General features: G+C 48.5%; 1 protein-coding gene across 1 annotated transcript in view; it reads right to left on the reverse strand.

The window, feature by feature from the left end:
- Fam135b (family with sequence similarity 135 member B) overlaps positions 1-12,866 on the reverse strand; it is a 160,329-nt gene that overhangs the window by 25,969 nt on the left and 121,494 nt on the right. The window contains exons 8-10 of the mRNA XM_090339452.1: positions 5,111-5,264; positions 3,688-3,737; positions 1,122-1,277 (exon numbers count right to left, since the gene is read on the reverse strand). Coding sequence (XP_090195578.1) covers positions 1,122-1,277; positions 3,688-3,737; positions 5,111-5,264 — 360 coding nt within the window. The remainder of the gene's footprint in view (positions 1-1,121; positions 1,278-3,687; positions 3,738-5,110; positions 5,265-12,866) is intronic.

Here is a 12,866-nt window from a genome sequence, read left to right on the forward strand (position 1 = left end):
GATAGAGCGCTAGCCTTGAGTGAAAGTGCTCAGGTACAACGCCCAGTTCAAGTTCTACAATCAAAATATAATATATATTACATATAGTTAGAGAGAGGAAGAGAGGAAGGAGAGAAAGAAGGGGGGAAGGAGAGGGAGAGAGACACTAAGCAGACTTTTCAGAGCCAGCACTGCAAGGGTGTCGCAGACTTTTCAGAGCCAGCACTGCAAGGGTGTCTGCTAAGCACTTTATAATTCTCTGGACGTCACGTTTCTCTTGCTATCAATGAGAACCTTTTTCAATAGGACCTAATCCTATGTACCTAAACTTGTGGTAAAGAAATATGCCAGGTACCCTACGAATGTAATGGTAACCCCTCGATATATCACCTTGACAATAAAATACAATTTAAAAAAAGGAAAAGAAAAAGAAATTATGCTTAGGAAGGCTGGGCAACACGATTCACATTGCTAATCCTGCCACTTTAGGCAACAGAGCCAGGGGGTCCAGACAACAGGCAGCTGATGTCACCTCTACGGATGGCTGAGCAGAGCAGACCACAGCACGGGGGCTGAGGGCAGTGGTGTGCAATGTCGGGTCGAGTGACCCTGGGAACCACAGGGAGACAGCTGCCTCCTGGCTGCCAGGCAGAAAGGAAGACCCTGCCTCAGATACAACCACTGGGAAATGGACTAGAGGTGGGACTCAGGGGGTAGAGTGCCTGTCTATCAAACATGAGGCCCTGAGCTCAATCCCTGGTACAGCAATGGGGAGGGGGGAAGATGGAAGAAGGAACAGGAGGGAAGGAGACGGGGAGGGAGAGGAAGAGAGGCCTAGAACAAGTCCTTGTATTTAAAAATACTTCTTCAGATACTTTCTAAAGTACTCGTACCTCTAACGTCCTGTGACAAGCTCTGTGCTCACAGGATGGGGATGGGAAGGCAGGTGTCCTATGAATGACAGGGCAGGGGGCTGGGTGCCTGGGTGAGGGGACAATGTCACACTGCATGTCTCTGGCAGCCTCTTCGCTAGCTCTCAGCTCCTTCCTCTGGAGCCATCCCAGTTCAATTGCACTCATGGAACTAGCTCGTGAAACATGAGAGGAATCTGATTGGATCACGCATGGCCCTTGGCAATTTACCCTCAAGGTGTGATGTTCCTGGGTGAGGTAGCTGGCCACCTGGGAGTTCAGAGTCACCGTGTCCAGGAACTGGGTCCACAGCGCCATCAGGTGGGAGGCGAGCCAGGCCAGGTCCTTGCTGATCTGCTCAGCTATCTTCTCTGGGTTGTTCAACATCTGGAGACACGACAAGGAGGAGCAGGCAGGGGCATTAAGAGGCAAGAACTTAAGAGTCAAGTGAGAGGTGAGGGGGTCCCTGGGGCAGAGGCACCATCACTGGAAAACCTGCACGCAGGGCAGCAAGGCTTTTGGACAAGCTACAAGTAGCTTGCATCTGGACCCCTCGCTGAAAACTGACAACCTGCTGTATCAACACTCAGCTCCATTTTCCCCTGGGAACAATCCCCATTGTGATCGAGATGACTTCGCTGTCCAGTTAGAAGCAGAACCACTGCGATGCGGTGATGGCGGTCAGAGATCCAGTCCTTCGCAACCACCAAGCCCTTAGTCTGGCTCCCTTTCTCCCCTAAAGACTCCCCACTTCACCTTCTTCTCTCCTCACCATTCATCTGACCTTGTCTATTTCACCACTGAGAACTCAGTTGTAAGGGCAGGAGGAGGTGTGGCTCAGATGGTAAAGCACCATTCAGTAAATGAAAGCATCAGATACTGAATTTGAGTCTAAGCCTTGGGAAAGAAAAGAAAAGAAAAGAAAAGAAAAGAAAAGAAAAGAAGGAAGGAAGGAAGGAAGGAAGGAAGGAAGGAAGGAAGGAAGGAAGGAAGGAAAAAAGAAAAAGAAAAGAACTCCTCTGTAGTGACTTATTTCTGACTGCTCTGAGACGTCCCTCTCTTCTCTTAGTTTTACTTCAAAGAGAAGGGCAGGTGTCTTTGACCTAAACACGTCCCTCTCTCGTGGCTTCCAGCCACATGTGGCTTGTATCCCCCCTGCTTCCTTCCCCTCCTTGCCTGCCTTTTGGGCCTAAGCCCTCTCCCATCCCGATATCCTTAGTTCCTAGCACCCTGGCTGAAAGGAGGAACTTGACAACCCTTCATTAAACCTCTCAGCCCACTGTGCTGTGGCCCTCGGCCCCGCAGCGCCCCTCCACCTCTGTGACAGAGAGTCAGAGCTCAGCCTGTAGTGGGAATGAGCACAAGAAGGGAAGTTATTCATTCTGCGTGCTTGGGGACAATTATTTTTTTCCCCGGCTGATTATACAGATGGCTTCAGATAAGGTTAAAGACACTTGTAGTTAAGCCCAGGAGAAGCTGGCTGCAGCCACAGATGCCTGTGCAATACACATGACAGGCTGGAAGGGCTTTCTGCAGCAGAGCAGAGAGGGGTTCCCCATGGACCAGCAGGCAGTCCTGGCCCTTCATTTACTGGCTCCCCAGATCTGTGTAAGGGGAGCAAGCAGGAAGTTATAGTTTGAATTATAGAACAGGTACTGTTGCTATCTTAATAAATAGCAAGGCACAACCAACAGGTACTCTGCGAGTCCCCGACCTGTCTGCGGGCTCAGCGTGCCTGGCTGTGGTTCTTGGGGCTCTTTCTACCCTGGGTGGGGAAGCAGGTGCTTGAGATGGGTGTGTGGATTTGCCACTCGGCCGCCAGGTGGCGATGCTCTCCATCTCCGTGGCCGAGTGGCCGAGAGGACAAGCCGGTGTGGGCAGTGCTGATTTCTCCCCAGCCCACCAGGTCCACCTCTCAGCAGTCTGGAGAGCACACTCGTGCCCACCCCACTCGCCCTTTCCACCTCCTCTCCAGCCCCCTCCCTGCAGCGGTGACAAATGCCACCTCCCTCAGTCTTCTGGTGGCACCGCTATGACACAGCACATGCTCTTCCACACAGTGCAGTGGTGCTCGTGTGACCGTCATTCATCTGAGTCCCCAGCAGGTTCACGCCCACCAAGGTGTGAGATACATGTGCAACCCCAGTCCCTGGCACAGAGCTTCTGCAGTCCGGGAGTTTTCAGACCAATTTTAGGGGTGTCCTTCATTATCCCTAAGATCATATATGGTGAGGTGACTCCCCGCCTTGGCCCCTCAAACACCTTCACATCAGAGGCTGCTTGCTAAAAAGATCTGCTTAAGATGGAAGCATGAGAACTTTCCCTCGTCTGCTGGGGACTGTACAAAATTGGAGAGGCCCCTGGCAGCTGAAGCAGAGGCAGTCTTAAGGGACTGTGTCCTTAGCTCGAGGGACCAGACGCTGAGCTCAGAGGCACCGTGGCTGAATGCATTCAGAGTGGATCAACTGACCTTGAGCGCGAGAAAAACCCCGTACACATCGGATGCCAGAAGTGCTCTGTGATAGAAACCAATCTCAGTGCTTCCTTTTCCCCTAGGTACCCCCCCTCAAAAGCAATGGCACCCTGCTTTTCCACGGCTCCTATGGCCTGGGAGATTCATGCAAGCACTCTGGCCTGTAGCGCACTCTGGTCCTGGCCAGGGCACCCTCCCTGTGCCTCAGCTGTCCCATCTCTCTCCTGCATGGAGCCTAGACCACTGCTTGAGGTAAGCAGCAGTCCAGGGCCTTCCTGCCTCCAGGCCCCGGGCCCTTGGAGCCAGGGTCAGCGCTGCAATCACCTGTAACTCCGAGCACAGCCGAGACAGCGTTTCTTCCACAGCAAGGGCCTCTAGGAAGAAAGAATAAGAATCACACTATTAAACAGGACTGCTGACGGCAGGACAAAGCCTCACTTTCCGCTGAGCTCTCATCAAACCCACTCTAACTGTCTGAGGAAACCTGCTTATACACACAAGGCATGCTTACACCTCATGGCATGACCCAAGATGATTCCATATTTACTTGTGCTTTCCTGGGTGCATACACGCACACACATACACACATTTTGCCACAGATACAGAGTCGTGGACTTGAAGGTCCACCTTGCAGATGAAGAGTTAACAGCCCAAAGAAGCAGGCACAGTGGGAACCTACCACACAACTCAGAATCTTGGAGGCTGGCCAGCACCAGAACTTTCCACACGGCTCCCAGCCACGCCTGGCGAGGGGGGTCTGTGAAGGAGAACCGGGGCCTCCAGGGGCAGGGAAGCAGATGCGGTCAGGCCTGACAGTGTTCGAACTCAGCCCTTGTTCTCGGATAAAATGCTCCATCATTTGTAGTGGGCTCTGATATGTTTTTCTCTATCTTATCTTCCTTAGCAATCCCTCCCTGCCTTCTCTCTCTCTCCCTCCTTCTTTCTTTCCCGTTCCTTACAATTCATTTATTCATTCCCTGACAGTGCATTGCCTGAGAGTGAGGTGACATCGAAGGACCTTGCCCCAGAGGTCAGCACGGGGCCTCTTCCCCGGCTCTGCTTTGTGTTCCCCAGCTGACCTTGTGGATTCTTGGTACTTCAGTTCTGCCAATCAAGAGGGATGTAAGCTCTACAATGCTTAATTGCTGAAGAATTCAAGTGCAAGGATTCTCTTATCTTCAGGTCATTTCAAGTATGAAGGAGGATGCTACAAGGTTTCCTTGATTATCCAGATCCCACGTGTGAGCCCAGAGGTGTATGTGCACAGCTCTTTATGATAGCTGTGTGCTTCTTCATTAGAGGGTCTTGTGGAAGCAGATAACGAGGGGAGGGGTGGGGTTGGGAAAGATGGGGGAGAATCACTGACATGTTGAATTAAATCTCCTTTGTACAACTACTTGAAGATAGTAACAATGTTTTGAAGATTCTTGTAAATTGTAATTTTTAAACCATACCCCACTCTAATGCTGTCGTGGGGATTAATACTCTGATCTGTAATGGCTGCGCCCTAGCATTCCCCACCCCCCAAAGAGCAATTTCATATTATGCCCCAGGTGTGCCAGGTAGGAAGTAAGTGGATGGATGAGTGAATGAATGAATGAGTACACCTTCCTGGAGGCACACTGTCTTTCCGGATAGATGGAGAGCACAAGGAATCCTCCCCGAGCCCTCAGGTCCTCGGGGTGACGACACTCCCCAGCCTGGACGCTGTGGCCCCTGGGGCTGGCTCCCCGCCATGGCCACTTACCTGGCTCTGTGGGTGGCAGCTCTGGGATGGCCCTCACCATGAGGCGGAAGTAGAGGCGTAGCCCCCGGTAGGCGTGCAGGAGCAGCAGGCACAGGTCCCGGTGCCACCTATGGGCGTGCTGCATGCAGTTCTCCGAGGGCACGTAGAAGCTTCCCTGCGGGGACAACAGAAACAACGCCAGGGCGTTCGTGTGCCAGGCCTCGGGCACAAGGCTGCCACCCTCGCCTGCCTGGTCTGTATTCCTAAGACAAAATCACAGAGATGAGCTAAGCACTGTGGCCCAGTGGTCCAGCCATGTTTTCACGAATGGGCATCTCTGAACTGAAGCCCCAGTACTGCCCAAGCAGAAAGGCGCAATGATTGAGAGGCTCGGGGAAGAAGTCCTGGTCCGTAAAGCCGGAGGTAGGGTGGAGAGTCCAGGGAGAGGTCTCAGTTCCCATCGGTTCTTTCTTCCTCTGAGTAGAGAAAGCAAGGACAGTGGTGCTCTCTGGAGCAGAGCTTGAGGGTGGGTTGGGGGGGAGATAGCCACACTGGGCTCTCAACACAGTGCTCTCACTAGCACCATGCCTGCTCTCTAAGCAAGAGCGCAGTGTTGGTGCCCGTGCAGAGGCCGGGCACGTGGGTTACTCCGGACAGACCCCGGCCTTCAAATGTGCAAACAACATTCATGAGTATTTAGATCCAAAAGATCCCCCTTTACAATCCTGCAGAGCAGCTGTGTTCTCCAAACACTGCGTCTATGCCGCCACTGAGCGTGGTTCTCACAGAAGGACCGGGCTTCACTGTGGGGAACGGGCAGAGCTCAGAGCAGCAGGAAGCACAGCAGATGCCCCAGGTTCTGAGGAAGGAACCTGAAGGAAACCAGTACTCATGAGCTCGTCGGACCTCCAACCATCAGCGTCATGGACAGAGGCTCTCATTTTGCTCTTCAAAATCCAGCACAGATAGGGAAATAAAAAAACCTCAACAGCACCGAAGCTTCCTGTGCTCTAGAGTCTGTTTCCTGTAGAACCTTCTAGAACTCCATAAACATGCTAATAAATATTATATGTCTGTATGTGAGTCTTAATAAGTAAATACTCGTATATGTATATTTCCATTGTATGCATGTGTGTGCGTGCATGCACGTGTATGCATGTGCCTATATGTATTGTGCATGTATGCATGCATGTATGTGCATGCATGTGCGTATCTATGTGTACATAGTGGTGCTCTCATTTGGGTATACATGCATGCTTGTGTGCATGTATGTATATGGGTAGGTAGGTGCAAGTGCATGTATATACATATATATGTGTTCGTGCATCCATGCACACATGTATATAAGCATGCATATGCACATTCACACATGCATGCATGTATACATGAGTGCATGCATGCATGCATGTATATGAGCATGTCTGTCTGCATCCAAGTATTGTGGGTGCAAGTGTGATCATATACGTGTGCATACATGTGTGAGTGTGTGTGTGTGTGTGTATGCATGCAGGTGCACATGTATGTGTGCATGTATGCATGTCTTTATGCATGCATGTGCATGTGTTTATGTGTGTGTGCATTCATGTGTGTCTGTGTGCATGTGTATATGTGTGTGTTTAGGTAGGTGGACATGTATGTGTGTATGTGTATGTATGTATCTGTGTGTATATATGTGTCTATGTGTGCATGCATGTATGGATGGATGGATGGACACATGCAGTGACACACCCACAACTGGAGAATGTTCTAGGATAGCTCTCTTGTTGTTTTTATTATGGAAACTCTCTACTCAGATGAACACCTAAGTGACAGGAATTCCTATTTCCATTTCACAGATCCCAAGCCTGGGACTCGAGTACTGAGTGACTCATACAAGGTCACCTGCTTGCCAGGAGCCCAAAGGATGATCAGAATTCTGGTGCGGGAAGAAGGCAGCCCCTCCCTAGCAGGGGTTCGTGCCCCCAAAGAGCCAGGCCTGACAGCAAACAGATGCTCTCTACAAAGCTTTGCTCGCTTGACAATAGCATTAATCTAAGTCCTGTGGCGTCCCCATTAGCTGTGACTAAGCAGAAATGAAAGCAAGAAGGGATTACAAAGGCTGCATTTCCCCCACTCTTGCCTGCCCACCTTCCTGTTCCTCTGCATTAAACAAGCAGGCCCCTCACCAACCCTATCACAACCCCATCTTCCAAGCACCCTGGCCTTGCGCTAACCAGTAGAGAAGGCAGGGATGTACGATGTCTGTGACTAAGGTTGACTCTTACTGTAGATATGGAAGGCATCAGATTTCTCAAGAGAGACATAAAGAAAACTTTAGGGAATCTGCTGAGGTTGACACAATATGATTTCTGAGAAATAAGAAGTCAAAATGCTAATCCAGAAAGAAGTGCCAAAAAATACAGGGCTGAACATCCTCATACGAAACAGCTCTAAAAAGGATTCCATAGTATGGTCTCTCAAAAGTGAATGACAAACCACAGAAAACCAGTGAGCCAGCCCAGCAGCTTCAGAGGCCACATCTGTGCAGAAAAGCCAGTCCACCTCCACAAGAACTACATAATGTGTAAGGAAAAGCCTCCCACAGACTCTCTAGCAGGCAGTAAGGACACTTTAGAAACCCACTTTTCACTCTGCAATGAAATGCTGAAATAATAAAGCAGGAACCAAAAGACCATGCCTTCTACCTAGCTGAACCTGAACTCATGAATGTTAGCCTCCTTTTCAGGACCCCACCTTCAATACCTGCACACACACACACACAAAGTAGTTGTTTCTCCCTGTCTGGGCCTGAATTAGACATAGAATATAGATTCTGGAGCATGAGCTACAGTGCAAACAGTTATCTATTTATCTACCTTTTTTGTTTTTCTTGGCCATATTGTCACTTAAATTAAGACTCTGAAGTATGCTATGTAGCAAACACGCTGACTCATCTCTTTAGTATATTAGTGTGTGTGTGTGTGTGTGTGTGTGTGTGTGTGTACTCTATTTCTGAGACTTGAACTTGAATGTTCAAGGTTAGCGCTTTCCCACCTGAGCCACAGATCCACTTCTGAATGTTGTTGCTGGTGAATTAGAAAGAAGAGTCTCTCAGACTTTCCTATCTGGGCTGGCTTTGAACCATGATCCTTCAGTCTCAGCCTCTTAAAGACTTAGCATTACAGGCATGAACCACCAATACTTGGCTTTCCAGCACATTTTAAATACCAATTCTTTTAATTATTTTGACCTAGAGTCCCACATATTTACTCTGATTGTCCTAGGGCTTGGAGCCACGGCCTGGGCATTGTCTGTCAGCATTATTTTTTTCCCTCAAGACTAGTGCCCTGCCATTGGAACCATACCTCCATCCATTTCCAGCTCCTGAGTAGTTTTCAGGAGATAAGAGTCGCATAGACTTTCCTCTTTGACCTGTCTTCAAACCTTGGTCCTCAGATCTCAACTTCCTGAGCAGCTAGAATAAAAGTGTGAGCCACCTGGCATATGCTTTTCAGTTTTTGCCCCTGACCTTCCCATAAAGCTAGAGAGACAGGCAAACACTACTATGATTAAAAATGGGTCCTAATCAACTTTTGTCTGGCCTAGCCTCTAAGCATGATCCTTTCGATCTGTCTTTCAAGTGGCTGTGTCCCTATCCCTTTATACTTTATTATTTTTGAAATACAGTCTCCCCAACTTTGCCAGGATGGCCTTAAACTCACAATACATATGTCCTGCCATACTCAGATAAGACCTCTAAGAAAATTTTACATTTTGTGGACAAGGTAACACCTGATCAGATGACTGCTAATAAGGTGACATGTGGTCAAGGAATACGATTTGTGAGTTATCAGAAACTTTGGGAAAGTATCTGAAGCTCGTGCTTTGGACTGAACCTCAGCTGTTCTCAGAGGCAAGAATGAGGAAAAAGAAAGGGAGGTGGTTCTCTCCTATCCACGAAGCTTCGTGAACCTGCACTCCACTAGTCTTCTTAGAATCGTGATTAAGAATAAATCCCCCATCAATTTCCCCATAATGTACTTATCACATTCTCTTTTTTAGATGTATGTAGAACTTCAAGAAAGAAGAGCTATTAGTAATTCCATATCATTTGTAACCATATCATCATCCATCCTAAGACATCTCTGCTATGATTGCCAGCATATTCATGATGCATTCGGAAAGAACATACAAAATGTTACTGAGTCGGCTGACTAGAGATCACATTGTTTCACATTGTAAGTAGCAAGATTGGGTTCAATGTCCATGCAGTGCAATGAAGAAATCTTAAGATACACATTGCCAGTTAAATCTGGCTCCCCAGCGCTCAGTGCTACACTGCGTGTTTCCCTGCAGTGGTATTGAAGGGTTTGGTGGGTGGGTGAGGATGAAGAGTTACAGCCTCCTGGACACCGTTAACACAGGCAGAGCATCAAGAAGGGATTCGGGGAAAGGCTGGATTACGGGTAAAAGGATCCAGGCCACAGAAGCAAGGGATGAAACCAACCTGACAGGCTAGTGTTGGGCATAGCCCGCTCAGCATCTCAAATCAATCAGGACCCAACTTCCAGAGATGCAGGAGCATTGGTGGGGAGGGGCTCGGTGGGGAGGGTCTCCTTGGCGACTGTTTCCTCACTGGGCACCACTGCTGGACTGTCTAATTTGTCACCAGGCTGGAATCACACGGTGCATTTGTGGACATGGAATGGGCCCAGAGAGGAGCCTGCATGGCTCCCAGTCCCGACGCTATTCTACGAGGCAAGTCTCAGATTCCAAAGCAGTGTAGCCTGTCTCAGAGGCCATGCTCTGCACCCACGAGGCACCACTCTACATCACTGCATCCGAGGGCCTCGGTGGACGCAGGGTCAGCGAGCCTCGGTGGATGCGTAACCGGGGCGAGACGGCGCCAACAGAGATACTGAGGGCAGCAAGGGTGAGAGGAAAGACAGTCAGATTGGGAGGATTAGTTATGCAGTGGGTGAAGGCTCAAACCATGAATCAGCAGGCCCATTTTAAATGGATCCTTTCAAGATCATAAACTCAGACGCCTCTTCAGAAGGAGGAGAACGTCTATGGCCATACCACCCTGAACACACTCGATCTCATCAGAAGGGGGAGAGCTCCAGAAGAGGGACAGCATGCCCCACTGTTTTGCTTCTCATCCACAACTGTAGAGACACTACTGTGCTTTCAGGATTCAATGCTTTCCACACCTGTCATTTTTAATTGTAAAAGGTACTCCATTCCTCCAACTAACATGGGGACAGGAGCATAGAATCTATAATTACTGTCCAATGGTGGGTATTGAGGTCTCCCATCTCTCCCTCTAGAGATCCCTTTTGTAAGGGCTGAGATTTGAACTTAGTCTCGAGGCAGATGCTCTAACCACTTGAGCCATGGCCCCAGACTCCAGTTTAGCACTGCTCTGGACTGGCTTTTCACAAGTAGCTCATTCTGTGAGGAATTTCTGCAGGCTGACTAGGTTAGATTGGAATTCAAAACAGATTCTGCATTCCAATAGCAAACAGGGGCACACCTGGGTGGGGGTTTCTGATAAAGCTCCTCACAGAGCCCCCCTGAACACAATCCAAATATGGGGTAGAGAAAAGAGGAGACCAATCTGTCTTCAGATTGGGCCATCGGCAGGGTCCGGTCTTCCATTACGTGGGAGGGAGGCATATCTCACCCCAGAGTCCACACGCCTGCCTGCTGCTACTGATGTCGAGATAATATGGAACACCTCACTGTGGAAAACACTCTAGGCAGTCTGGAAAGATTCGCACACCACAGAACAGAGCTCTTTATGGAGGTGTCATACTAGGTTTGGTTCTACAGAAAATAGCTCAAATTCAAATAGTTAACCCGGATCACAGGTAGGAAAACAACAAAGGAGGATATCTGTATAATAAATCATAATTTATCTAGTTCTTCAAGTCAATTCTGTCAGGTTTGCATCATTATTAGCCTCAATGGGACAAATAAACACATCTCTGTGACACCATAGCCAGATATGAGGGTTTTCTACAACTCCATGTGTAAAAATCAATACGTCAACGATAACCTAAACAAATTTTAAACACAATTTGGATTTTGTTGTTGGCTATGCTGTCTCAAAATATTTCCATAGAGTTGTAGTGGCTATGTTTGCATAGTGCTGGAGAACAAATTGTCAAACCTTTGGCCACTGTCTGGGCATTGGTGGCTCATGACTATAATCCTAGCTACTCAAGAGGCTGAGTTATAAGAATCCCAGTTCAAAGCCATCCCAGGCAGGAAATTCTAGGAAACTCATCTCCAATTAACCAGTATGAAGCCAGAAGTTAAAATAAATATATGGCTACTGAAGCAGCAGTCTTTCTATTGCATTGCAGCATTTCAAGATTGAGGTGAAGGCATTTGACTTGCTTTTAGTGCAGGTCAACATTATCGATTGCTTAGTATCTGTGAGTTCTCTGTTGATCACTGTGAGACTCTTAAGCCTGGCACAAAGCTGTGTATCCACATATACAGGGTACCTGGGATGATTTATTGCTTCCAGGACAAAATAACCATGACAATGACAATTGCCTAGAACAATATGCTGAGTAGCAACTAACCCAGGTAACACAAGCCAAGTGCTCAATAGAATATCATGAGATAAACACTCTAGAAAGAACAGGTATTTGTTAGAAGTGGGGTACAGAAAGGGGGCTGGCAAACCAGTCTGTGGGTATTGTCAGAGAGATGACCATCTGACAGCATTACAAAACATCAGGAAGGAACCATTCAGAGAGCCAGACCAGTGGAGGCACAAAGCGGGCTGTCATACTCTGTGACTTGTACCCCTTTTCCCTGCTTGGAGGGGGTGGGAAGGAGGAGCAACACCCCACTTCCCTGCAGGCTTCCAAACACAGTTTGCCAAACACCGCTGTGGTGTTACAGACTGAGAGTTCCAACAGTATGCATAGCCCAAAGGATGCATCTAGTCCTCAAACGACATAGATTGACTGCTATGACTATTAATGATGCCAGGTCTGGAGACAGTAGAGTCTGTGGTGAGGTACATTGATGGATATGTGATTCCAGTGTTGTGACCACTCGTCAGTCTGTGCAGGAACACTCTGAATCCAGCTACAGAAACATTTATCTCACTGGCACTTTTTTTTGTGGGTCATGGGGCTTGAACTCAGCCTAGGTGCTGTCCCTGAGCTCTTCAGCTCTAGGCTTCTGCCCTACTCTTGAGCCAAGCTCCACTTCCCATTTTCTAGGGGTAAATTGGAGAAAAGAGTCACAGGTCCTTTTGTGCCTGGGCTGGCTTTGAACCTTGATCCTCAGATCTCAGCCTCCTGAGTAGCTAGGATTACAGGTGTGAGCCACTGCAACCAGCTCGCACTTTTGTTTTCTACTATTTTACTTCCAGTTGTTCTTCATTAGAAGTGATTCCCCAGACAGTGTGTAGCATCCAATGATTTCGTTAGCAGTTGGCAAGTGGGATTCTGAATATTTCATCGACTTGAGAACCATATTACACAAATCATACTGAACAGGCCGCTTCGAGGTCAGACAATCTGGAGAGTACAGGCACCTGCCTGAAGAATGCCTTCTGTCTTTATTGTCCTGGCTGAAGACAGGTTAAGGGGAAGCAATGCTTTGTCTACATGGAAATGGGATGCATGTGTTTCTTAAGCATTACTGGAGCGTCACCATGTCCTATGTGTTAGACAGGGGAGACCCTGAGTGTTAAAGTGAGAGGAGCGTGAATTCTGTCCAGGTTCATAGGAGAGCTTTGGAACTCATTGACTACGAGATCAAAGACAAG

Source organism: Megascapheus bottae, chromosome 9, assembly GCF_031878675.1.
Source record: "Megascapheus bottae isolate mThoBot1 chromosome 9, mThoBot2.hap1, whole genome shotgun sequence".
In the NCBI taxonomy this organism is placed as follows: domain Eukaryota; kingdom Metazoa; phylum Chordata; class Mammalia; order Rodentia; family Geomyidae; genus Megascapheus; species Megascapheus bottae.